The sequence below is a fragment of the Saccopteryx bilineata genome, chromosome 1, assembly GCF_036850765.1.
Source record: "Saccopteryx bilineata isolate mSacBil1 chromosome 1, mSacBil1_pri_phased_curated, whole genome shotgun sequence".
NCBI lineage: Eukaryota > Metazoa > Chordata > Mammalia > Chiroptera > Emballonuridae > Saccopteryx > Saccopteryx bilineata.
Genome location: NC_089490.1, coordinates 251758048 through 251785061, shown reverse-complemented (window position 1 = coordinate 251785061; position 27014 = coordinate 251758048). Strand labels below are relative to the sequence as shown.

General features: G+C 47.1%; 1 protein-coding gene across 2 annotated transcripts in view; it reads right to left on the bottom strand.

The window, feature by feature from the left end:
* Positions 1–585: 585 nt before the first annotated feature.
* The window catches only part of ITGA2 (integrin subunit alpha 2), a 92946-nt gene continuing 66517 nt past the window's right edge, over positions 586–27014 (bottom strand). Inside the window, exons 17-30 of one of the 2 annotated variants that reach the window (XM_066240713.1) lie at positions 24844–24995; positions 22043–22153; positions 21410–21492; positions 20843–20984; positions 19669–19761; positions 19029–19105; positions 18865–18948; positions 15267–15369; positions 13720–13830; positions 12738–12842; positions 11238–11351; positions 7763–7852; positions 5288–5404; positions 586–4289 (exon numbers count right to left, since the gene is read on the bottom strand). In XM_066240713.1, coding sequence (XP_066096810.1) covers positions 4209–4289; positions 5288–5404; positions 7763–7852; positions 11238–11351; positions 12738–12842; positions 13720–13830; positions 15267–15369; positions 18865–18948; positions 19029–19105; positions 19669–19761; positions 20843–20984; positions 21410–21492; positions 22043–22153; positions 24844–24995 — 1463 coding nt within the window. In that variant the 3' untranslated portion in view covers positions 586–4208. Of the gene's footprint in view, positions 4290–5287; positions 5405–7762; positions 7853–10787; positions 10914–11237; positions 11352–12737; positions 12843–13719; positions 13831–15266; positions 15370–18864; positions 18949–19028; positions 19106–19668; positions 19762–20842; positions 20985–21409; positions 21493–22042; positions 22154–24843; positions 24996–27014 lie in introns of those variants that run through there. The other variant, XM_066240724.1, reaches the window with a different exon arrangement.

The following is a 27014-nucleotide window of genomic DNA, read 5'->3' as shown; positions in this document are numbered from 1 at the left end:
ATTATGCAGATGAGATGCAAAACCAACTTTTATTTCATTGGTGAAAATGCGCTAGACAAAAAGCTGAAAGTCCTGGAGTATCTGCACATTCCCTGACCCCTCATTTTTGTGAGCATTGTATTTAATCCCTCCTGCTTGATACTGAGATTTAAAAACGCAACTATGCAGAATACTGTGTGTAGCTGCAGCAGCTTGGCTGATGCTTTCTCTTCTCTGCTCTATCCAGGGGATAAGCCGTGCCTTAGAGCAGTGCTTCTCAAACTTGCACGCAATAGGAATTACTGGAGGATCGTGTTAACCTTGCGATGTAAACCCAGTAGTTCCAGTAGCTGCTGAGAGCTACACTTTGTAACAGGGTCCAACACCTGTGGACCGCTGTGAGGAGCAAAGCTGGGCAGCTAGACCCTAAGCTTTGGGGCAGCTTAAGGTTCCCACCTCTCTGGTCTCTGCCCTGGTGGGAGAGATTAGACACAGCCTCTCTCATCTGTGAGCTGTGAATGTGTGCGAAGCCCAGTGAATGCACAAGAGAAACAAAGTGAAATATATAGTGTTAGCCGTAAACCTCAAAGTCCCAAGTAAAGAGCATTATTTTCAAAATAATTTTAATGGTATTCAGTTGTGTTGTGGAAACCGCAGTTTACAATTAAATAATACTTGTCTGATTATCACACTTGATTAGGAGAAAGGCTCTGAAGTCATTAATGTTGATAACCTCCCCAGTTTGATTTCTGTTTCTCAGAAAGCAAAGGGATTCTGCAACTTTGTGGATAGACTCACATACATTCGTTTCCATATTTTTTGGTCGAGAGAAAAGTAAAAAATTAGTTAATCAAAAACAACTTTACATCTTAACAGATTTATACATTGTGTATGAAGGAAAATATTCAGACAACATGTCTGTAAAAAAATATACAATTCAAATAGAGTTGTGCAATATATACATTTATATTTTGACTTTTTATCTGCCAAAATAAATCAGGTACATATGAAAGCATCCTTTTATATTTACATAATGGCTACATTTTCATTCTTTAAGGTTCAAAGTAGTTTACATCTTTATTTCCAGCCTCACCCTTACCTCTAGATGTGTTAGTCCTTCCAGTTGAAGGGCATAGTCCTAAAATGTGTATACAATTATTTCTATGTGCAAATTGAAACAGTAAAGATTGGCAGGGAGTTTAGTTTGGCTTTCTGTTGAATGATATCTTAATTTATGAGATTGCCCTACCTTAAGTTAAAGCTGTAGATCACAATAAATACACTATAAAATACCTTTCATAATAACGTTCAGCATAACCACTTGTGTGATTATGATAAATTTGGTTTTTTTCTTTACTCTTCACAGTTCATAGATCACTTTTACTATTTTATAAAAATAGCACTACCAGCTAGGGAAAAAAGAAAATTCTGTCTAGCTAGAAGTTCTTGTCTTGCTACTAAAATTAACAATGCAGAATTTCGGGTCTCTGCAGTTTCTTCAAAATCTTTTACCCTGTTGCTGTTCTGTGAGGCCCAGGGCGGCCACACACAGAGAAGCTCAGCTCTTGTCACATTCTGCAGATCTTATCCGTCTACCATTTGTGAAACGGAAACTTCCAAATGACATTGTTGAAGCTCCACACTCTTAGTTTCAAAAACAAAAGTATGGCTAAACAGGAATAGAGATGTTTTTTACAAACATCTCTTTTAAAAAAAAAATAATAATTTCTTTGCTTAAAAGTGCTTGAGAAATACTCCTCTCTTGATAAAGATAGCCTCTGCCTCAAATCATTGCTCTGGTAACAGTTGTGTCTTCAGGCCACTTGTTAGCGCGGTGGGTCTCAATCAGGGTGACGCTGCCCCCCCTCAACCAGGAGGCACATAGAGTGTCTGGTGACCATTTTCATCACGACCGGGGGAGAGCGTGCTCCCCAGCATGTGGGCAGCAGAGGCCAGTGATGCTGCTAAGCGTCCTACAGTGCACAGGGCAGCCCTCCACAGGAAAGGGACCCCAGGGGTCACTGGTGCCAAGGCTGGGAGACCCTGTCCTTGCATAATAAGCGGTGCAGAGGCGGGGGCTAGTTTATTTGGGTTCCAGGAGCCTTGCTGCTGCGGCATGGACACGCCACCATGAAGGCAGGTTTCCTGAGCCCCTGCGGGCTGTGCCGGGCTGCAGTGTCACGCTTAGGTAAGGACGGCGAGGCAGGGAGAGGCAGCGCTACCCACAGCACCTCAGGAACTGGTCTGTGTGTAGATGCAGCACTCTCGTGGGTTACTGAATATTCCACAGCAACCTAATGACCAGTTTCTCCTTCAGTCTTTTCTTTTTCCTTTTTTTTTTTAAATAAAAGATTTACTGGAACAAAACAGGTTAAATCTAAACTGCTGTTGTAAGGCTTGGACTCCAGCACTTCTAACTAGAGAATATCAGGCTGTTTTTATTGCAAAGCCCTGACATTTTATGGTTTTTCTTTTTTTTTCCTTTCTCCTCCTTCATTGTTTTACCAAATATAAATACGAATGAAATCATTCCTGTGTGTGCACAGCTCCAGATGGCCATTGCAGGGGCCAGGCCCGGTGGGCGCTGGGGTCAGACACACGGGCACGTGCCTATGGCCCTCTGACTTCTTGCAGTCAGGTGCTTGGAGGATTGCCTGTGTTATAAGGAAGCTAGATCCTAGACTTTAAAGCGAAGGGCCCCAACCCCACCTTCCCGTCACTCCACAGAGGGGACACTGACGTCTGGAGAGGCCGAGTGACCTCTCTGAGGGCCCAGCTCAGTACTGTGACATGGCATGGCCCCCACCCCTTGAGAAGCTGTGGGCTTGGAAACAGAAAAGGAGGCACAGAAGAGAAATGGGGGTGTTTCCTCAAGGTGGCCACCTCCACCGTGATGCTTGGGTGCCTGTCAAAATGGGAATTACTGGACCTCGTCCCCCTCCAACCGGGCAACTCTCAGGAGTGGGACCTGAGACTCTAGCCTGTGAACCCACCTGCCTGAGTGCGAGTCATTCTGGAGGTCAAGTCCAGAGACAGACAGGCACAGAGGGCACTGCTGCTAATTCGGGGATTTCCAGCACCTCCCTGCATCGTCTCTCAGATTCCTGAGATGAAGGTTGGCTTCCTTGGCCCTTGTTTGCACTACCTGGAATCCCAACGAGAGACTCCCACAGGCCTGTTGTTGCTCCTTGCTCAGCAGTACAGGAAGGGGCCCCCTGACGGTCACGTGCGTGGGTAAGAGGAACACATGGCGTCGCCCCTCACCCCTGCTGCAGACGGAGCCGCCACTTGCGGGACACAGTAAAGGAAGGTGGGGAAGTCGGACCACCGGGCAGGGGGCAGGCTTCAGGGTGCTTCCAGGAGTCGGGGGTTCCTGGGGTGGGACGGCTCCCGGGGGCCGGACGGGGCTCCAGTGTGCAAGTGGCCAGAGGCTGTCTTCATTGCTCAGACATTCACTAGGTCCCTTCCTTGCCCGCCCACTGGCAGCTAGGGTGAGCCCTGCAGGAGAAGGGAAGCTTCCTACTTCCTCCTGGGACAGGATTTTCCCATGAAGTTGTCACAGATTTTGTGCCCTGGCCCCCAGCTCCATCCGCGCACTGGAACTGAGGTCTACTCCACAGAAGGCATTACCCCCCCCCCCCATTACCCAGGGGTCGAGCAGAGGCAGCAGCGGTGACAACAGCAGATTTTAGGTCATAACAGAATTATCACATCAACTATGTCAGCTTCGGAGGAAAAGCGTAAGCAAAAGACCTGTGTGCTTCCCCTCCCCCCCAACCTCAATATGCAAGCTAATTATCTCGCTATACCAAACACTTTCCACTTTTTTTGTTGCTATTTAAAAACAACCGTTTTACACAACTGGCTCCCCCCTGACCCCCCCCCCCCAAACAAAATCTAAGAAAGGTTCTATTTTCCTTTAAGATGTGCCGTGTTGGTCAGGATTTCCCCTTTCTGACATGGTGCACATTCTGACGTAAATCCTGGGCCAGCCAGCGTGAAGATCATGTTTCCATATAAAACAAGTCCCTTACCCTTGTATAGTCCCACCCCGACCCCACCCCTGGTTTCTGTTTTTTTCCAAACTGACCTGCAGTTTCTCTTAAAATGCTGGGCTAGTCCACCTGTTACACTGCACAGCGCTGGGACTGAAGAAGAAAACCCGTGCCCACAGCAAACCCTGGTGGGCTGCCGCCCGGTCGGTCCCACCGCCGTGTCGGGCTGGGGGCTCAGTTGTTCAGTTCCATGGTCTCGTCCACCTCATCTGGATTCTTGGCCATTTTTTCATATTTTCTTTTGAAGAAGCCGAGCTGTATAGGATGATGACGTAAAAATGTCACCCTCTGTGGCTGATTTTGTACGAGCCCTTCGACTCCCTCCGCTGCCACATTCCTGAAAGCACCCCTGGGGTCCCTGAGGCTCTGGACGGGGTGGTGTGCAGACCAGCCTGGTGTCATCCCCATCCGGGAGGAAATTCGTCCCCAGAGAGCTGAACTGAGTGGCATCCAGTTCCAATTTTTTCAGGCTTGAGTTATTTGCAGCTGAACGAAACATTCAGGGGTCTTGATGAAAGGAAGGGAAGTTGGGGTAGAAACAGGACAGGGACGAGACCAAGGAGACAGCCTCCCTCCTGACTGTCCTCAGGGACAGGACTGAGACTGCAAACACACCTGCACTGCCTCTTCACTTATGAGGGAGCAGGTGCCATGTGACACTTAAGGCTGCTGTGTTGGGGACCACAAGCCAACAGAGTCTTTGCGGTTTAGATTTTTGGGGGACAGAGGTGTGGGGAACTGGCAGCAAGCTGACAATCTGCCCCCCCCCCCCCCTGCTTAGTAAAGTTGCTAAAGGCTGTTTTTCTCCACACCTCCTTTGTTAGCTGTGATGCTGGATTGTTTGTACTCCTCCTATCCTCTATGTCTTTCAGAGACACTGGAGGCAGTTCTTTGTTTTGTGAAGTTAAGATGTTATGTATGGTGGGGTTTTCTGCACTAGGAGAATTCTTGGGTTGCCTTGGAAATGTGACTTTGTTTTTAATGGTCTCTTTGATTTGCTAATGACTTCACTTTCCCCTATAATTAAAGCCGGGTTGAGGGTGGAGAGCAGAGAGCACTCTGTTTTTGCCATCAGCTTGCAGAGGCCTCCCAATCCCATCCTATTTCTCTTTATTTTCTTCATTCTGCATCGTTCTCCCTCAGGATCTGGAATTACTAGTCGTGCTGGTTCTCAGCACTGCTGTTTGATCAGGAAATGCAGGACAGGTCCTTGTGAGCCCCGCCTGTATTTCTAAATACGAAATTTCTCTTACCTTCCATAAAATTGCCACCAGCGCTAACAGCAAAAGGATTCCAGCCATCACACTGCCTACGATGACTCCAGTGGGCACTTCGGCTTTCTCGTGGGGTTTCATGATCGTAATGGGAATCTGTAAACATACAGACACGACATGCAGTGAAACAACTTTTAGCATCGGAAAAAAAAATAAGATGTTCCAATTCTCTACTTTTATAAATGAGGATCCAGAAAGGTGATGTGACTTGCTCAGGATCGTGTTCCTCAAACCTTGTGCAGTACGATTTCTAGAGGAAACACTCCCGCAAAGTGCAGGCAAGGAAGACAAGTTTTCTGGTCTCCCCCTTTTAACTGCATCGGTACTTAGCAGATAAGTCATCTCAGACGGTCTCAGGTGCATCAGTTATGTATATGAGACAGCAATTTCTGTGGCGTCATCAAGTGAAAGCATTCGGAACCCCGGCTTGGGGATGGGGAGTCAAAGGCCAAATCAACAACCCACACATCCCTTGTGATTGAACAACAGAAACAACAAGTGGGCTCCTAAAATGCTGGTTCCAGTTAACTCCCCACTCAAGGTTGTTTGATAAGAATTGTTAAAAAGTAGAAGTCATATCTCAGGGTGCAAGTTGTCCTTTCAGTGATAAAACTGTCCTTTAGGCTCTCTACAGTTCTTTGTGTCCACTTCCTGCAACCTTGTGACTTGGTAATAGAGTGACTAGTCTTTGAGGTTTAACAGTAGAACTGTATGGGTTTGTTTTTTTGTAATTGTAGAAATAATTATGACCATTTCCTCTACAAAGTATATTCTTAAAGAGTTACCAGGGGACAAAGCCTAATTCATTTACTTGGTTTAACAACAGTGAATTACAAGTGACAGATGAGCCACTTTTCATCACAGAATGTATGAGTTGGGCTAAACTTGAACCTGGCCTTTTGGCAACTGTATTTTCTTTTCATTGGTATCTTCAGGAGCTAAAATAAGGCTTTATAAATTAGGAATACAGTAACTATGAATTCGTATAGTTCACTGCTTAACTGACTTCCCTCTATTCCACAACTTCCTAATCTGAGGTCCGTGGACCTGTAGGGACCCATGAGTATAAAATTTTTGTATCTGATTTTCAAATGGGCCTGGGACTCAAATAAATTTAAGTCACATATTTACCTATAGGGATATGTCACTTTATTATTTTGGATTCCAAATATTATTCGAAAATTACCTAATTTTTCTTTGGATTCAATAACTACTTTCACAGTCACAATGGAGGAATAGCTGACCTCTGTCGCTGATCCGTACTGCTTAGAGAAAACCAGGCAGAGAAAAAGCTCCTGAAAGGTTCATTACAATTGTTCATTTGAATTTTCAATTAATACTATTTATTTAATACATCTTTCTAAAAACAAAAGGTTAAAAAAAAAACACCCTGCAAACTTAAGCAAAGGTCCAGGTATTCTCTGAGCACCATATTCCTTTTAAAATGAACTTTAAAACAATACCCATAGTGCTTTGCCGCCCAGTCTATGGTCACAGCACTTTGACACTGTGGACTGCATTTCCCTCGGTTCTGTTCCTGATTTCCCACGCCCCAGCCTCTGCTGAGCGGGTGTGGTCCTCCTCGGTAGAGGGTCCAGAGACAGAGAAGCATCCCCTCTGGTGTGGAGTCCCTTCCCCCGGGGACGGGTGGGGCAGCTGCCCGGTGAGCTGTACTCCGGGCCAGAGAAGAGGTCCACAGTTCATAGGCCGCTGGCTGCAGCCGAGGCCACGCTGGCCTCGGGGGACCAGGCCTGAACCGCCTTCCAATTTCTAACAAAAGCTTCGGGAGGAAACTGCTCAGGGCTGCGAGCAGATAGCTAGGCACGGAAACCATGCTCACCAGAGCTTTGGGACAGAGGGGCCAGGGGCCGTGCCAGTTCTGAGAACAGGCAGCCTTTGTTTTCTCCGAAAGCACGTTTCTTTGCAAAACTTTTTTTCTTTTTTAATCAAGGGGAGCATTTACAGTGTTCTAGACCGTCAGATCCCATGAATGGACATTTCACTCAGCGTCAGTGTCTAGCTAAGGTCTACCACTAAAAAAGCCCTCTAATAAATGCCTTATTTATTGAGCATACTTCAGCACTGCTCTTTAAAAAGACCATAACAGCTGATTCAAATAAGCATGGCGTGGGTTTCACGGGCTAAGAGTTGGACTGCTCTGTGCTGGCTCGAGGTGGGAGGAGGCCTGGGGTGTTGGTCCACCATGGAGAACGGGGCACAGTGCGACGGGGTGCCTCGTGTGGTGCCCTGTGTGGGATTGCTGCTGATCCAGCTTGGCCCACGTGGAGGCAGTGGGAAGGGCCAGGAGCAGACACCCCCTCCAAAAGCTCAGCCTAATAAGCCTGCGATGTTCTGAGTGTCAGTAAGCTGCTTCTGTGTCCCTACGCTACGTCTTCGGAGGTGGCAGGCTGGCCCAGCCTCTGTGACCTGGGGGCAGGGACGGGAAGCGCTCACCGTGATGGTGTTATCTTCAATCACATAGACCTGCGGGTTGTAGGTGTCGACTTCTGCGGAGGCGGTCAGCTGCACGGTCTGGAACGTAGACTGGAACAGAAGAAGAAAGCAGAGGTTTTCTCCTGGCAGAATTCACGCATGACGCTTGACGTCTTTCTTATCAGTTCATTTCCCTGCGGACAGTAACCAGAGCCAATGCCAGCCAATCTGAAGACTCCAGAAACTGTCCCAAAACCAGTGACTGGTCACCGGCCCCCACAGCAAGTGCCTAGGAGCTGCCAGGGTGGGGGGTGGAGTCACAGGTCCAGGCTCCTCCCAGGGTGATGGTCACTGAGAACAGGCGGGCAGGAAAGGGTGTAGCAATGACGTTAACTGGGAACAACCATGGTGCAGAATTCTAGAAACTTACGTTTGCGACACAGGGCAAAATTGCAAACTCGATATTTTCTATGGAAACAGACTCAGAGAGCACAGATGCTTGACAGAGGAGAGGGGATCTGGGGGAGATTGGGTAAAAGAGGGGAAGGGACTGAGGTACAGATTGATAATTGGAACACAGTCATGGGGGTGTACAGTACAGCATAGGGAATGTATTGTAGTCAATAATACTGTATTAACTGTTTGGGGTGCCAGGTGGGTACTAGAAATATTGGGGGACACTTGGTAAAGGTTATGATTGTCTCACCACTGTGCTGTAGAGCTGGGACCAATACAAAATAATACTGAACGTAGACTATAATGGAAAAATTAGAGCAAACGATATTTATCTACTGACCTAACTGATATAATGGGATGGGGTATCAGATAAGCGGAGAGAGAATTTTTCTTCTTAGGAACATATATGTAAAACAATACTGCTTAGAAGTACACTTGAGCTCAACTGTGCATATCCGTCCACAGCAGACACCCTGAACCTTTGTCATGCTGTGTAACATGACTCATCTGAATCAGATTTCCTAATCTATGCATTTGTATAAAAAATACTGGATTTAGGGCAGGCATATAGAAAGCACATATATTTTATGCTGATCTTTCTAGTAACCTAATATGAAAAAAACTTTACATGCATTTCTGGATCCATTATAGGAAAATAAATCAGCCCTGGCCGGTTGGCTCAGTGGTAGAGCATTAGCCTGGCGTGTGGAAGTCCCAGGTTCAATTCCCAGCCAGGCCACACAGGAGAAGCACCCAGCTGCTTCTCCACTCCTCCCCACCTCCTTCCTCTCTTGTCTCTCTCTTCCCCTCCCGCAGCCAAGGCTCCATTGGAGTAAAGTTGGCCCGGGTGCTGAGAATGGCTCCATGGCCTCCACCTCAGATGCTAGAATGGCTCCAGCTGCAACAGAACAATGGCCCAGATGGGCAGAGCATCACTGCCTGGTGGGCGTGCCGGGTGGATTCCAGTCAGGAGCTTGCAGGAGTCTATCTCTGCCTCTCTGCTTCTCATTACAATAATAATAATAATAATAATAATAATAAAAGAAGAATCTATTTTTCAATGGCTACATCACTCGTGTGTGTTCTCTTCTCTATAATGCTAACGTTGGGCCTGATGCTTACACTGAAATAGGATACAGATTTGAGAACTGTCTCCATGTGCTCTGGCTGCTGGACTCGGTGTCCCCAGTCACCGGGGCACAGGACGCTGCGTGCTCCATGAGGCCATTTGCTAAACTCCGTCTGGGAGTCAGAACCAGGCTGCATACTCAGAAAGTGGGCATGGGACTTCCTTCCCCTGGCACAGTTTCCGATCACTTTTCCTCATTTTCTCGACATGGACGATTGCGTCATACATTGACCGTGACCTCCGGTCTATAAAGCATATCTCACTGGTGCAACATGAAAAGTTATTGATAATGGTTTAATTAAAAAAATCCTATCACTTATGTGAATGCTGGTTTCATAGTCCCTGTAGACTAAAGAGGAAAAAACTTCCTTACAACGCTGGCCACGACGTTCCTCGGCAGGGTCGCAGGCTGTGGCAGGCGCACAGACTGCGCATACCCGGGAGGGTGCAGGAACTAGCATTCAACAAGGGCTTTGTACAAATGGCCACCAGCAACGCCATCTATCAGTTTGGAGGCCCAAGCCACACTTGGTGATGAAATTATGTGTAATGTTAATTGGCAGAGCATCAGGAAGAGGGTGGAAGGCAGTGGGTTCTGACACAGGAAGTGAGGCCCTGTGTAGACTAGACCTCCCAGGTGGTCAGAGAGCTTCCACTGTGCTGCCGAAACAAGTGATGAACTCCTGACCTTCCACCATGGAGGGAGATGTGTGGGCTGTGGGCCGCGATGCTGTCAGGTGGCTTTCTCGGGTTAACCATCGTAACTATGCTGAAAAAGCCTCAATATTACACTTCTTCAGAACTCTGTTCCCAGAAATGAAGCTGTTTTTTCCCTGAACACATTTGGGCAGGTCCTTTAGAAAGTCTGACAGTTACTAAGTGATGTATCTTTAAACAGACTCGAGACACCCAATGCTTTTCACAGAGCTGCAGGACTCGGCGCCTGGACGGGCAGGGCTGCTGCTATGGAGACGTTTGTTCCCCAGACCCAGGGAGCCCAGAGCCAGCCAGTGAGAGAGGGCACCAGACTCCACATCTGGGAAGGTCGTGTGACTGAGAGCACACTTCACATCGTGCGGGACCTGGGGGTCCTCAAGGCGCGAGAGCACGTGCAACGAACGAGAAAGCAGAAAAGGGAGCAAGAAGGAACCCTCAGTGTGTGTGGGGTTCCTTCTTCTCCACCCCCACTTCTCTTTTTCCCCTGCCTCCCAGGAGTTCCCTCATTCTAGCATGTCTTTATCCAAGAATAGGCCTTATATTTTGGCCCCAGTGACAAGTTTGCTGGGAGCTTAGCTCTCTAATCTGCCACAGAAGTGCACAGCAGGGCATGGATAGGAAACGGGGCTCAGGCAGGGGAGCACCGTAAGGACTGCTTGATTTGTTTTATTTTTTAAATAAAACCCACAGGAGTCAGAAGCCCCTCCCCCACCCCCTCCCCAGAAGTTTCAGATGAATTATTCTGCCGCCTCCATCAGAGCCGCTTGTGCTGTCAGAAGGGAGGAGCCCATCTTCCCTATGCTTTTCATTCCAGACCGAAGCCCTGGCTCGGAACACCCTTGCTGAAAACAGATACGGCTGCGGTCACACCTGCCAAGTAGAAAAACAGGCTGACGCCACCTTGGCACTTGTCTGGCATTTCTCATGAGGCTGACATGACCGCAGCTGGAGACATGCCGCTCTGACCAGAGAACGGGTGAAATGGGGGGCAGACTGGGTCCCCGGCTCCGGCACGCAGAGGAGTCCTGTTAGACTCATTGACCGGTTGCTCTGGGATCACTCAGACAGTCAGGCAACTTAAGAGTTCAAGGAAGGGGACAGAGCCACTTCTGCCAGAGGGCGTGAACTCCCCTACAGCAAAGTCCTCCCGACTCTGTGCTCGCCATAAACCCGGCAAGCGAAGCTGGTACTCACTGCCGCGAAAGTCCCGTTCCAAATCCTGGTGGACACATTGAGGAAGTACTCGCCTTTCACCTGCGGGTCCCTCAGCCAGCAGGTGACATTCCGGCACGAGGCGGTTTTGCAGTTCTTCATGGTGGCATGGCCGGGAAGGGAGAGAGAGAGGCTTAGTGTGGGGTTTACAAAGGAAACGTCACAATTTACAAAGACAGAGAGGACAGTAAGAACACGGGGGCGGGGGGCAGGCAGTCCCAGGGACGACGAGCAGCCCTAACTCTTCACTGTGCCTCCAAATGGCTGTGCACACACCCTTGGCCCTGGCGCTCCCCGTCTGTGTGGAAGGCGTCGGGAGGTAGTCATAACTGTGTGGAGGAGAGCACTCCAGCCCTGTCCGCCCACTACTTCTGACAGTGAAAAACAATTAAAAAATACTTCATTTGTGTTTATCAACAATGCACTAGTTAGGCAGATAACTGAATATATGTCTGCAAAAAAGCAGTACAACTTAGTCCTTACACATAATTGATAAGACGCCTGCCATAGGTTAAGGAACAAAGTTGACGGCAAAAGATCAGACTGAGGGCGGGCAGGGTGGGTAGTTTCAGGGCAGTGAAACAGCTCTGTATAATGCCCAGTACCTGTCGTCAGACCTTTTCCTAAACCCACAGAATCTACAGCAGCAGGAGTGAGCCTAGTGCACACTATGGGGTCGGGGTGATTATGTGTTCATGCAAGTCCATCGGTTGAAACAATGTACCACTCCAGCATGTGTGTGGGAGCAGGCCGATAATGGGGGAGGCGGTGGCTATGTGGGAGCAAGGGGGCACATGGGAAATCTCTGTACTTTGCACTAATTTTGGCTGAGAACCTAAAACTGCTATAAAAAATAAAGTCTAATTTTCAAAAGTCTATGACATCTTGGCCTATCCAAAAAGGTAGCATGGTCCACTTATGTAACAGTATGCACCTGTATCTATTCGTGAAGGATCGCTGAGAGGCATAGAGGAGGCTGTTGGTTAAATGTCTAGTGGGGAACTGTTACATTTCTGGGGAACTTTAGTTTCTTTATAGTTTTTTGTGTGTGTGTTGTCATGTTTGCTTTAGGTTGTTTCCACTTACCAATTGCCATTTTTAAAATATCAAAACATTTTCACAAAAAAACTAGGAAAATGCTGAGAGGTATATTATTTTGGCATACCCTAAGAAGAATTTCTACTGGGAATTTTTACATACTAGATTGCAACTACATTTATACTATCATTATACCATAATTACTTTTTTTAAAAAGTAACCAGAAATAATTTCACCCCCCTTTCTTCCTGTTTCCCCACCCATCATGAAGTAAAAACAATTTAATCCAGACCCAAGTAGGTATTTCTAAGCCTTAATTCATCCTGGTCATCAAAGGCAAAACAGAATCTATGCTATGCGGGTAGCTGGGAAGAGCCTTCATTTCCAGGTAAGTCAACAACTGAATGCCCACAGGAAACTGTCACCACATTAACCTGTCCTCACCAATTCTTTCATGTGCCGGAAATTTTCACTCTTGAAAGACACGGAAGACGATGTCTGTCCTATTCTCAGTGGGTTTATTTCGGCATTGCAGCTGATGTCACCGGCCTACAAAAAGGGACATATCAGTCTTAGGAAGCAAAGCAGTTTACAGTGCCCCTTCCACCCTGTTAGGCCACCCCACTGCCACAGGTCGGAGCAGGGGCGGGACGCTGGGCTTGCTTCCCTGCTGGCCTGGCCACACCTCTCGCCGTTGACTACGTTCACCTGGAAGTACTCAAATGCTCCGGGTGCGACTTAGAGCCCGTCTGTGATGAGACAGGTTTGCAATAGCAAGAGACTGTGCACGATTCAATTCAGGGTTCTCTTCCAGGGACCATTTCAGGGGTTCCTGCAGTAGCCTCCACACACCACAGCAATGACATTAGAACCAGCTAAGTAAATGCCAGGTAATGGTGGGGCCGATGTCAGGGGTTTGGAAGTCAGTGCTTCTCAACCCAGGCATGTTAGAGCCACTGACGTTGTGGGTGAGGGGAGGTTACTATAAAAACAAACACAGGTGCTACAGCCTAGCCTGCGGTGACTGGGGGCATCCCTCTATTCAAAAAGAGGCCACAGTGACTGGCATGACAGCCAGGGGTGAGGACCACACGTCCAGGCTGACAGGCTGAAGACCAGCCAACGACAGCCTGTAAACAAGTCGTCTCTGGTGTGGGTGCGACCTTGCACTTCCCAGCCAACCACCTTCTCCGGGGGCAGGGCTCTGGCAAAGTCGGTCTCCACCTGGCCACCCCGGGGCTTCAGGAATAATTTCTGCCCCCTAGACTCAGACATCCCACTTCAGTTCATTGGCTCCCAGGATGCACAGAGGCTGTCTTCTCCGTGTCCCGTCTATCCCTGTCAGACGTGACAGCCCCCACCTCATGGGGGAGGGGGTTTCCACGTTGAACGTGCACACTGTCACAGCCAGTCCGGTTGCCCTGACCTGGTCAGTGTGCACGCCCGTCAGGTACATCAGCGGGTTCTTCTCTTTGGTGTACTGGGGGACGTGGATGAGGACAGTCACCATGCTGACTGGAATACTCCCTGTTGTCACCTGCGCAGTACGAGAGGAAACGTTCTGGTTTTAGTATTTTTGTTTTGTTTTTCTAGCGCCACACCACGCACACGCTGCAATAACCTTGGTGGAGATGAAGGGCAACTAACTAGTTAGCGGCACAGCTGAGTCCGGAAGAAACCACATCCGTGCTGTATCGCGACACTTGCGGGCTCTATAATAGTTTCACCTCTTGGAAAAACCGCTACATTTACAGTTGTAACCATCAAATAATTTGTGACCTAGGAGGTGGTGAAGGACATGTGGAGTTGGGCCACCAGGGCATGATGTCCCACCCTGACTGGCAGAGTGGCGTGGGCAAAGTGTGGGAGTCTCTATAGGGTTCCTTTTCCTCATCAGGACAATCATCAGTTCTGTCTGGGTGCACAGGTATAGCATCTGACCCCACAGATAGGGAGTCTGCTCAGCAATAGCCAGTGCACATCCCCTGCTGGCTGCTAACATTGTAAGTCACACCCATAGGGATAGTAACCTTACCAACCTTATAACTGACCTGGGATTAAATGGGTCAAGGTAGCAGAGGCACTCGATACAAAGGCTGACACTTATTACACTCTCTATGCATGTTATTTTATTGCTGCTGCTAATCGACTAAAGGTTTCCTTAAAGAGATAGTTGCCAAGAACCATGCCTATTTTATAAACTCCAGTATCTGAATCACAAAGCAAGGTTTTCTTAAAGATCTTTAAAAGAAAAAATCAACAAATTGTAGGGTTGCTACGATGAAACATACTAGTAAGAAATGGACAAAAGAAAATTGTATGGACTCAGGGTGGTTGGATGAATTTTCTCCTTACTTTCCAAAGTTTCTGTAATGTTATAAAATAGTTACTTTTACAAATTACTTTCTCTTTACATAATTGATAACCATCTTTAGACTAATAATTGCTTATACTAATAGACAATAGAAACCGACTTAAAAATATTTCTAGATACTACCCAGCATGGCTACGAAGTGCATAGTTGTCCACAAATGGTAAGCTTCTCAAATAGAAATATTCTCTAAGGATAAATTGGCGTGCTAATTATATTAGAGACTTTTGCCCACATTAACACCATTATGTTAAATGTTCTGTAGATTTCAGACTGTATCAATTCTCTCTTACCCAGGACACACAATGGCACAGTGCCTAGCCGTTTACTTATTTGTGGTCCATCTTAGTGGTTTTCAAAGCACGGCAGCTGGACCAGTAGCCTCAGTGTCACCTGGGGATGTGGTAGGAATATACAGTATATCCTCAGACCCACCCTAAATCAGAGGCTCTGGGATGGAGCCCAGGGACCTGGCTTTTAACCAGTCCCCCAGGTGATCTCAAGTTTGAGACCTGCTAGTCTCTCTCAACTTCTTTTGACTTTCTTCCTCTCTTTCCTGGGCTCACTTCCTGTCCCCTTCCCCCTGAGCTCCCATAACCAACCTTAATGGAGAAGACGAATTTTGGACCAATGTCTTCAAAACTGTGCACAGTAGACGGAACATGGCCATCCGAGGAGATCTCATAAAAATTTATGTTGGTAGATCTGTGGGATGAGATTTGTAAAGCCAGACATGTTAGTGTTGCTGTTCTTCTTGATGCTTACAATTTCTCTTCTCACTTCAGTATCCTCTGGCTTATGTTACAAGCGAAAGCAGTTTGTATTTAGGCACGAAAACACCAAATGAAAACAAGTGCATGCTACGGGGCTACTGGCCCAGGGTACATCTCTCAGGCTAACACAGACTCTGTTCGGGGCCCCTGCCTTCATGATCCCCCTGCTGGGCACCTCTGTACTGTAACATTTCTAAAATAACAAAATGCACTACTTTAGAACTGATCATGGAACTCTGGTCAAGATTGCAATAATACTGACTGGGGTGTTACTATAGTGGACACTTAGTCCTTGTTGAATGGACGAATGGGTCTATCTGCTGGAGAGCTTGTCACGGGGTATGGCTACAACACAGTGATAGGGCATCAGGCGTTAGCACCAGCACTGGTCACACAGATCCCGGGAGACAGGACATGCACCTGTCTTCACTGCTTCTCCTTCCGTGCCTTCTCTAGGTCCACAGAAATTCTCCTTGCTTTTGGTCTGAACTGGGTTGGTCAGTCTGTTTCCCTCAGTAGGGAAGAGACCACCCTTAAATGGCTGACCCAGAGGTTTTATCAGATGCAAGCTGTAGGCACTAGACTGGTATGACCTCTCTGCTTGGGCTTGCCCTCTGGAGTTCACATGTGCAGAGAGGTGACCAGGTCAGGGGCACCCCGCAGAACCAGTCAGACGAATGTAACTGGGCACCTGCTCTCACTTCTGGGACTCTGAGGCTGGGTTCCAACCCAGGCAGCTTCACTGGGGCTGGGGACAGGGAGGAGGGGAAGAAGACTGAGAAGCAGTATTTACTCCCACCAGCTAGTCTACCCTAATGATAAGATGTTGATTACATTGCCTAAAGAAAAAAATAAAATAAAAATTATAGTGGACATTTCTTGAGATAGAGTTTTTAAAATTTTACAAAAAATATTGCCTTTCTCTTTTTTAAATGCCTCCTTTAAAAAAACACACAAAACTTTTCCAAATTTTCAAAAGAAAACTATGTCATAGGAAGTCTTCAATTGATGTGTGGTTTGTCAAGGTTACACATATGAGGGGAAGCAATGATCTGTGAGCATTACATGGAAACCAATAAGCTTTGGAAGAGAAATCCTGGCCTGTGTGGGGGACTGTTCCCTGGCCTTCCAGGAGGCTCGCGTGAGTCCCCGAGGACAGCCAGCTTCTAAGCTGATTCACAGGTTCTGCTTTTGCATTTTAAAGAGAGGAAACCTTTTTTTTCCCATTTGTTACCCCCGTGTTCGTGTTCCTCAAGTAACTGAAGTGTTGGTCCATATATCTGTCATAGCAGCTAGCAGTACTCGTTGGGGGTGGGGGGTCCATCACTCAGTCCCGCCCACCACGTCTGCACTACATACACAAACATGTACAGTAAGTATCAGAGCAGTTGCGAAGGGTGACGTTTCAGAATCGGGAAGGATGTTTTTCCAAAAAGCTTGCAAAGGTGTTTCTTTTAAAAGTTGTTTTTTTTCCCCTCCCCACAGCATTGCTTGTAGATGATTAAACAAAATAAAAATGTCAAATATCCAAACATCTCATTACTATAAATTAGTTAACGTAAATTACAATCTAGCCAGGAAGAGAATGAGATAGATCTGTATATATACGTGTCCTGATAGGAATTTGTCTAGGATTACATTAAAAAGTAAAGCACAGAAAAGTTTGATCATTCCATTTGGGTGAGGGTGAGGGTGAGAGAGAGAAAGGGAGAGAGGAGAGAGAGAGAGTTAAGTGTATGTCCCTGTACAAAAACAAACCCTGCATATGGAAGGTATTCTTAAAACAGTCGGGTTAGTCATCTAAGCAGTGAGTCGAGGAGGTGGGAAGGGATGATTCTATTTTCTGTATCTTTCTCTAATGTTTGGATTGTCTACCCATGTGCACTGAATGTCTTTCTTTAAAAAGCAAAATTAAAAGGGATTATCCAGTGGTCGATTTGGGGGCTACTTTACCTTTCTTCATCATAATTCTTCATATAAACTTTTTACATTGTACAGCATTTTTTTAAAAAGAACATCAGAGTGTCTTAGAGACCAACATACCCTCCCCGATATACACAGCTGAGTGGTTAGTAAAGGGAAGGGCCACCCGATCTTATATTTATTTGGGGGTAAATATATCTGAAACCAAAAAAAAAAAAAATATATGCCCATAGCATCACAGAAAGACTGTATTAAGAAAAGGCATTTAGGATGAGAAGGAATCAATATAGGTAGGAAGAGAAAACCCTGGGCCATGTGGTCGTGGCCACCTCTGCAGCTAGCTGCATTTGTCTCCAGTTACTCAGCCACTGAGTGAAGTCTGCAGTCGCTGATGACTTTTTCAGGGACGGGGGACTTGGACTGCACTCTGTTTCTGCTTTGGCTGTTCGCAATGCGCTCGATATAGAAGCATTCTTTTCTTTCTCGCTCATGTGTCCCGAGCACTAGCCATATTTTCCTTTTAGTTTTTGCTCAGCAGTCTATTGGGTGTTCTCCATGCTGCCGGCTTTTAGGGGCTGGATCGATGTGGTGGGAGGTGAGAGTTCTGCTGTCTCTGGACACCTTCTAACATGGCTTCTTGGGGACACACTGTTATGTCTTGTCCCCCGGCTCACTCATCTGCACTGGGAGGTGGCCCAACTGCCCCACCCAGGCAGAGAACTCTGGTTCCAAGGCAAGCAGGTGGGTGTCACCTGTGGCCCGTGACCCAGCATGTCCATGTCTATGATACCACCTCACTTATAAGTGAGAGGGAAGGTGACGGTATCAACCCGTTCGCACCTGCGGCCTTGACATCTGTCTCCCTGAACAATTCAAGAGAACTGGTGTCACCTGGCACCATTCCGGCCAGCGCTCAGCTTTACTTGCTTTGGGTGGGCAGGGGATGGAATAAAAGCATCTCTTCACGGGTGACCTCCTTTGGAAAACGCCTCATTTCCTCTTGGTTAGAAGAAACTCACAACCAGCTATGTCAGGAATTTTCCACCTGGGGATTAATTTTTGCCGACTAGATTCCATCTTTGTGGTGGGCCTACTGTGCGTTAAGCACTGTACTTGGGGATCCAACATGCAGGAACAGGATAGATGGTGATCTCGTGTGGACAAAGGGAAGGGCAGAGAGGAGAAGGTGGAGGTAACCTTTGGCACCCCAAGCCCCGCTCTGACATCTTGGGACGGTTTGCAGCCCATGCGAGGGCCTGTGGGGACTTCCCGTGGGCTTGTGCCAGGAGGGCTAGTCCTCTGCCTTTGGAGAGTTATTCCTAGAAAACCTGCAATCTCTCAAGGCTCCCTAGGGACCAGTTTGCCCCTGGACTTCTGTCTTTGTTGACAAGGGGGAAGCGTTTTCATGTTAAGAATGAGCAGAGAGAAGTGTGCAGTCACGAGCCCTGCGCGTTACAAACCGGAGTGATGTCAGCGGTCACCGGCGGCCCGCCGTTCCTCCTACCTTGTTATGTGGATTTCGGCGTCATACAGCAGAGGGATTTGGAAGCTGGCCGTATTATCGGCCTCGTTTTCTTCGTGGCTTTCGCTGTGGAAGCAAGCATTAGGAAATCACTCACAGCAACACCAGAAGAGCCAGCCATGCGTAAGCTCATTATGGTTTTTTACCTTATGGCTTGGAAACTGACAGAGGCCTGATTCTGAAGGTTTTGAAGATTGAAGTCGAAGTTAATAGTAAACATCACCTGTACACAGAATTAACATCCATCAGTCGACGACGCCCCGTGCTCAGGGTCTGAGGTGAAGTTTCCCATCCACGTGAACCTGCCCCCGTTGACTACTGAATGTTATACGCTGTCAGCTTCCAAATGGGTAGACCACACATTATTTGTCCACTTGGCTTAGTAGACCTCCCCTTGAGGATTAGAAGGGCTTAACTTTCAACCAACAGAAGTGAGTCATCCCATCACGAGCACGTACGCTCGTCTGAATGTGGACGCTGCGTACTGGTATGAGTACTACTTATCAGGGACTCTGTGCTGACACTTTGACCAGTGCTGGACAATGTGTTCAGAGTAAAAGAGCTTCTCATATTGTACGTGCTTTTTGGAATGGACTGCATGGGGTGGGGGTGGGGTGAGGGGGAATCTGATTTTTATTAGGAACTTAAAGAAAACATGCAGATTTAAACAAACTTCCTCTCACTGTGTAGCTGGTTATTCTGCAATGCCTACTGAGTAAAGGGTGACACCCAATGAGGAAGATGAACGAACACTTGTGTGGGGGGTGGGGCTTGCATGGGTCGTACCTGTTGTCCCCTCTTTAAAGCAGGGTAGCCTACATTGCAGGTAACGGACTTCTGCGAAGAAGCAACCTGGCATCTTACTTCCGTCCCGTCCACCTAAAGGAGACCAGGAAACAGCGAGTGGTTGGCACATGACCATGTGCCCATGATGGAGGGTGTGCAAGCATGTGGGCACCCCAGCCGTGAGGTGGCTTCACCCTGGAGTCCTCTCCTGTCCCAGCACTCAGAAACCGCACCCTGTCTGGGTGGCCCATACGCCCTTTTCATCGCTGAGCAGGACACCCCACAAGCCAAAGGAGAGCTCCAATGCTTGAATGTTTCCCCAGAAGTAAATCACCGCTCTTCTATTTCATAAGCACGAAATGACTTTAAATCAATATTTGGAAATACTGTCTTTAATATATATCTTTTCTCTTAATATATCTGAAATGTATAGTTTTCATGATATAAAAACAAAAAATCCTATGTCAGTGATTCTTTGTATTTTAAATCATTTAAAGAATCTTTTATAGTTTCCCTCTGTTATTTATTTTTTTTTTACTCCTCTTTAAAATACTTTGTCATTTTGCACAGGAAGTTTAAACACCAAAGTCAAAAGAGGTTTAAGAACACTAAAGCTATGGAGTTCACATTGACTTTCAACTGGCTGAAATCATTTTAGAATGCTTTCATCAGACAGGTAAGCTGCTTTGGAAATCGTAGCCTTTCCCTGCTCTCTCCTCTCCACTGCCCGGTGACTGAGGAGGGACCTAGGGGCATTCCCGGTCAAGTGTGCGCCTGGTATAGCCATTAAGTTGGCATGATGGACTGACCTCGCTAGAATCCGGCATGTTGGCAGCCGCAGCCCCTGCGGCTGAGCCGTGAGACTCGAATTTCTCAGAGCAAGTGCAGCTCGGAGCAGCTGAGTGCAGGGCACAGCGGCTCATCGCACAGGTGGCTGAGGAGTTGGCTAAGGACCTGGCCACCGTGGCCGAGTGTTGGGGCTAAGGAAAGAGCTGACCCAGACTGGGAATGGCCTCTACACGGGGCCAGGCAATGCTCTCACGCAGTTTAGCTATTTGGGAGCCGCACAGTTAGGACCAAGTGCTTCTTACAACACGGAGGGCAGGGAGGTCTGAGCCTCAGCGCGACCGTGACTGTGGTGGAACCCCGATGAGCACAGGGTGCCCTCACTTACCGGCATGGACCAGGAAGCAAAGAACAAGTTTTCGGAGAAATCCACAACAATTCCAGTGTTGTAGGCACTCTCCTGTCTGTTTTTCAGTGTTACCGAAAACGTTAGCCTTTTGTTTTGGTTGCTGACAATGAAGGGTTTTTCTCTGTTAAAAAAATAAAGGAAAAAAGAGAAAAGAAAGTCCTTAAGGGGGGGAAAAGACTAGTCAGTATTCAAAATGCATCACTCACTTTTAAAATAAACTCTTTAGATTTGGAATACTGAGAAATTGCTTAACGAGAAACTATCTTCATTGCAAAATGATTTGACAGTAAGTAAGTACATGGGTCTTCTTCTTCATTGCTTTTAATCACACTGCAGGCAAAGGAACCACCCAAATATTAATGGTTTTCTATTTCTTATTGTTTTATACCTAGACAGATGGGAGAAACTGAAATTTGGATGCAACCGTCTTTATTAGTTGTGGATATCTCTTTTGTAGAAAAGAAAAATCTCCATCCACATTCACATAACACTGTCAGAGGCTCTCCGACTGCGGTGTTTTACTATGCGCAGTCAGGGCAGACTTACTGGGCGGCCGGCAGCTGCTGGACGTTGAGAACCAGGTCAGAGATGCATTCTCCGTCGTCGCCACAGTCCTTATGGAAAGGGATCTGCAAGTGGGACAAACAACCCACCCGCTTGCATTTAACAAAGAAGATACATGCCGTATCATTCCATTTCCATGAAGCTCGGGACCATGCCACACCAAACAGTGTTTTCAGAATAGATACACGTTTACCAACATCAGAGACAAAAGCACAGGTCAATGAAGCGTTCAAGGTGACGACCTGCCCGGGGAGCCAGAGGACCGTGGGTCTGCTGGGGTTGGGGAGAGATCCAGAGAACTTCATGGGTACTGAGAACATTTTATTTTCTCTAAGTGGGTGGTGAGCACACAGGTGTTTGCTTTATTCTTAAATTATTTCCTCAACAAAAATCCCTTGACCACCTACTGTGGCATGGCTCACAGGGCTGGGAACAGAGCAGGGGACAAAAAAAAAATTTCTGTCTTTGTAGAAATTACATGCTAATGAACTGTATGCATAAGTCATTGTGTTTCATTTCCAGAATTAACAACTTAAAGGCCATGTCCTAAGTATCTTTCCAACAGCAGCGGCTGTGCTAGCAGGCCTGAATTCTGGGCAGAGAAAACGTACTTACAGTGAAGACCTTGGTGGTCTCAGAGTAGGCTTCGAGGGCAGGGCTAGTGCCAGGGTTTGCCAGGCTGATGTTCACACACAGATCCAAGGGACTGACAACATCCGAGGGCTCCTAATAAGCACACGTGCACGCACACACATGCACGCACGAACAGAGTCAGTTCGTTAGCACACAGAAGCTTTGAAACAAGAAAACGCCCACAGTCTTGTTCAGAAATTCCAAGGCTCTCGCTTCCCCATCCCTCCACTACTAAGAAACATAAAAACTGGGATCCGTAACAATCAGGAGCCGCTTTGCTTTCCTAAGCTCATCAGTAATCTCATTGTGCATCCATAAGGGACTGCAATTATTTAGATGACATGTCCAGTTTTAATGCTTAAAAGTCTCCTATATCAGGACCTGGCTCTTGGGTTGTTGGCTGTGTCCTTTGAATTCCTGTTACCAAGACCAAGGAGTCTTTAGCTATCCTGACCCAGTCTCTGGGAGGGAATACTGTGACCTCAAGAGGAAGGGACCCAGGGCTGGCTGTCAGGTGATGGACGAGAGGGTTCTTTTCCTTAGTCAGCCCTAACCCTGCTCTTCAAAACCGGACCAGGGAGTGCATCTGAAACCAAGCCCCAATTTCTGGCTCCACTGACTGTCAGGAGCTGTCCCAGTCCGCTCCTTGCACAGCCGAGAGGACGCACATCTCACTGTGGAGGGACGGAGACCACCTACCCAGGACACCCCCTCCACTTTGCGCTTAGCGCAGAGAGGGAAGACTTGCAGTGTTTCGTGGGCCTTTTGGTTTTGTGGGGCTTCCTAACGAAACCCGTGAAAACTCCAGAATGGGGTTGCGAGTGTCATCTGGCAATCCTCTCGCCAAAACATCTTCCCAAGTTCTTGTTGGGAAAGGACGATGCAGAAAATAAAATGGATTAACACTGACAATCGAATGTGCCTTTTCCTGAGAAGTGAGCTGGTGTTGTGACTCTGTTCATTCACAAGCAGGCATGGCTCCTGTCTCCAGCCCTTCCAGGGGCCTGGCTACCAGGCTGGCTTCCTGCCTCCAAGGAGACGCTTCCCCGGCTGGCTCCGGGCTGGCACAGGGGACACACTTCAGTGCTGGTATCAAATAGGGTGTGTTAGCTGAAACAATAGCGCCTAGCTGGCCACAATGGTGCATGCCCTCTGAGAACCTCCCAAGGACACAAGAGCATGAACAGGATCTATACGTGAGCATTCCCCCACTGTGGACTGCATCTTTCATGGGCTCCATCACTTAGCTCAGCAATAGGAGAGAACAGAAACCAGTGTCCATTTCCTGACCAGCAAAAAAACAGACCAGACTTTTGCAGTTAAAAAAATTTAACTTGGTCTGACCAGGCAGTGGTGCAGTGGATAGAGCATTGGACGGGGACGCAGAGGACCCAGGTTCAAAACCCCAATGTTGCCAGCTTGAGCGTGGGCTCATCTGGTTTGAGCAAGGCTCACCAGCTTGAGCAAGGGGTCACTGGCTCTGCTGTAGCCTCCCGGTTAAGGCACATATGAGAGAGCAATCAATGAACAACTAAGGTTCTGCAACCAAGAATTGATGCTTCTCATCTCTCTCCATTCCTATCTGTCTGTCCCTATCTATCCCTCTCTCTGTCTCTGTCACAAAAAAAAAAAAAAGAAAAATTTAACTTGAATAATACACAACTGGTTTTAACGCATCTAAGCACCAATGTCATGCTTTTTCAACTTCTATACTTTGCGTTTCTTGAGATGTGATCTCTGCATTATCCATTTGTACTGGGAATACCTGGGGGTGCCCCTTCTATCTGCATATTTCTTGGAGCTTCAAGCCCCCAGGTTTCTGGTCATGGTGAGGGACCTTGTGAAAGTTTCCTTGGCAATTCTCATGCATCTTCAACACTGAGAGCCCCATTCTAGAAAAGTTCTCAAACAGCTCTTTCAAAAATGGTTTCCTGGCTCAATGACATTGTCAAGTACCATTATGTGGTTTCTAGGTGGAAACAGTCATATAATTCGTAAAATAAATTTCCTATTGGAAGTATTCTCTTGAGAAGTATTTTTTCAACTTGGGAGATGCTCTGCCCATCTGGAGCGATGCTCCGTTGCAACCAGAGCCATTCTAGCGCCTGAGGTGGAGGCTATGGAGCCATTCTCAGTGCCTGGACCAACTTTGCTCCAATGGAGCCTTGGCTGTGGGAGAGGAAAATAGAGAGAGGAAAGAGAGGGGGAAGGATGGAGAAGCAGACGGGCACTTTTGTGTGCCCTGCCAGGGAATCCAACCCAGGACTTCCACACGCTGGGCTGACATTCTATCGCTGAGACACCCAGCCAGGGCCGGGAGATTTTTTTTTAGAAGTCCATCTGAACCAGAGTCATTGTGGCTTAAGATTGGACCAAACCATTCTGACCTGATACTCTCCCATCCTTCACAGAGTTAAGGAAACCCAACAGCAAAAACAATTGTGGTTGTTCTCTTCAGTGCCTTAAAAATTAGCACAATGCTCTGTGCTAGGAAAATGTCAAGATGAAAATGTATTGTCTGCTGCAAGTTCTCCCTGCCAAACATCTAACAAAACACAGGTGTCCTTGGTATACTTAGGAATCTTACTGTCAGCCTTGTTTGCTGCAATCTCAAATAAAATGCAACGCTTCTAACTTGTGAATAAGGGCATGTGACCATAGATATGAGCCAAGGAAATGTACTTCCTGCTCACAGAAAAGCACGGATCAGAAAGACAAGCATGTTCTGACTCAGACATTTCCAGTCCAGACGTGGGGAAAAGGAGAGAGGCAGGGTGCCTCACCTGTATGTGGATGAGGAACTCCGAGCAGGTCTGCGCCTGGCCGACGACTGCGTTCTTCTGCAGGGCCCTCTCATTATTGTCCCTAAACAACCCCCTGGAGGTGACTCGGGATGAATACAGGTCCGCGTCAATGGTCATGTTATACATAATGGCTATGAGAAGAAATCATAAAAATAAATTACTAGAATCTTTATTTTAAGGAAAAAGCATCCCTGTCTTATTGGGTGTTACTGGGTGAAGTCTCTGACTTTGCGAAATACAAACCTGGTCTTTACATTGACTGACTGTGAACCGTGGAGAGCCCATGGCACTTGTGACAGTGGATACAGAGAACTGTGGTTCAAAGAGACGGGGCTTGAAGCAGGGGAATGAAAAATAGGCTTGTCAGCAGGAAATCTACCAAACAAAGTTGGACATAAAATCCCTCCCTCCCACTTGGGTTTTCAAACTTCATTCATAGCTCATTGATACAAAAATAAAACAAAAGTTACCGAGTGCCCACAACTAGACCCGTTCTTCTGTGTTACCTTAGCCATGTTTTACAATAATTCGAGAAAGCAGATGTGGTCATTCTATTTTTTCAGACAAAGAACAGGATAAAAGACGCAAAGTTGTTCACCTGCATCCCCATAGCCAGAGCCCGGCCACAGATATAGTTCAGGAAATTCTGAAACCAGAGCCCCAGTTCTGTGCTGTTGTGAGGATTAACTGAGACACTCCAGAAGAACACACATAGAGCCTGGCGTGTTCCAGCCGCTTCCGTGGGCAAAGGCATGCAACCCCACAGTGCCATCTCTTTCTTTGCTCAGACTTGGTTTGAATCCTAATTCTGCTTATTAATGAGCTGTGTGGCTTTAGGCAATTTGTTAAACCTCATTGAACCTCCATTTCCTCACCTATAGAACAGAGATAATACTACTGACCCAGGGAAGAAGAAATGGAAAACCAATGTGCTAAAAGCTGACATCAATAGCCAATGTCATAAGAAAACTTCAGCTAAAGTCTGCGACCACATGTCTAACACTAAGAGAGATCTGATACTATTCACAGAATCTATTGCCTTATTTGGGGTTACTCTAGCTTATTTTATTACTTTTGATAGTTTAAAGATTGAATAGACTTTCTTTAACATTAATTATACCTGTTACCTTGAAAATATCTATTAGAAATACTGTATAATTTTTCTTGCTTTGATGATGTAAAGGAGGTTAACAAAGATAGATAAAATGTAAGAGAATCAAATGAATTAAAAATACCACAAAGGAAAAATATGATGGGATGGTGGCCATAGCACAGACAAAGTCAGTACACATGAAGATACTGTTTAACTTGTAAAAATGGTACAGAGGCCTGACTAAGCAGTGGCACAGTGGATAGAGCATTGGACAGGGACACAGAGGATCCAGGTTCGAAACCCCGAGGTTGCTGGCTTGAGCATAGGCTCATCAGGCTTGTGTGAGGGTTCACCAGCTTGAGTGTGGGGTCGCTGGCTTGAGTGTGGGATCATAGACGTGACCCTATGGTAGCTGGGGCTTGAAGCCCAAGGTCACTGGCTTGAGCAAGGGGTCACTCACTCTGCTGTAGCCCCCCACCCCAGTCAAGGCATATATGAGAAAGCAATAAATGAACTAAAGAGCTGCAACAAAGAACTGATGCTTCTCATCTCTCTCCCTGTCTGTCTGTCTCTATCTGTCCCTCTCTCTCTGTCTCCATCATCAACAACAACAAAAAAGTACAGAGCCTCGTTGGCAATATAGTAACATTTATGTTCCTAAGTTTAAACTGGAGTGTGAACCTGACACAGGAAATAACAGAGACGGACTTTGCAGGTTCACATGCTTATGGTTGTAAGGACGGGACTCTCGCCTCACATATAATCACCGCCTGTCTGTGTGCCCCTGCAGGCATCTGGAAGAAGAAGGTGCCCAATAAACCACCAGAAACCCAGAGGTGCTGGACAGTGAGCAGAAGAGGAGGAAATTCTCAGAAAGCAGGGGCCCGCTTCCAAGAGTGTGGCGACAGAAGGGGTTAAGTGTGGTCCCTGCGGTTGGAAGGGGGGTGCACACGACAAACCCATGCTTCCATGCCAGCACAGGTGGCCAACCAGGCATGTCTGCCCATGACTATATTTTCCAAATTAATCTTTTAGACAGACTTTCCCCCCACCTCCC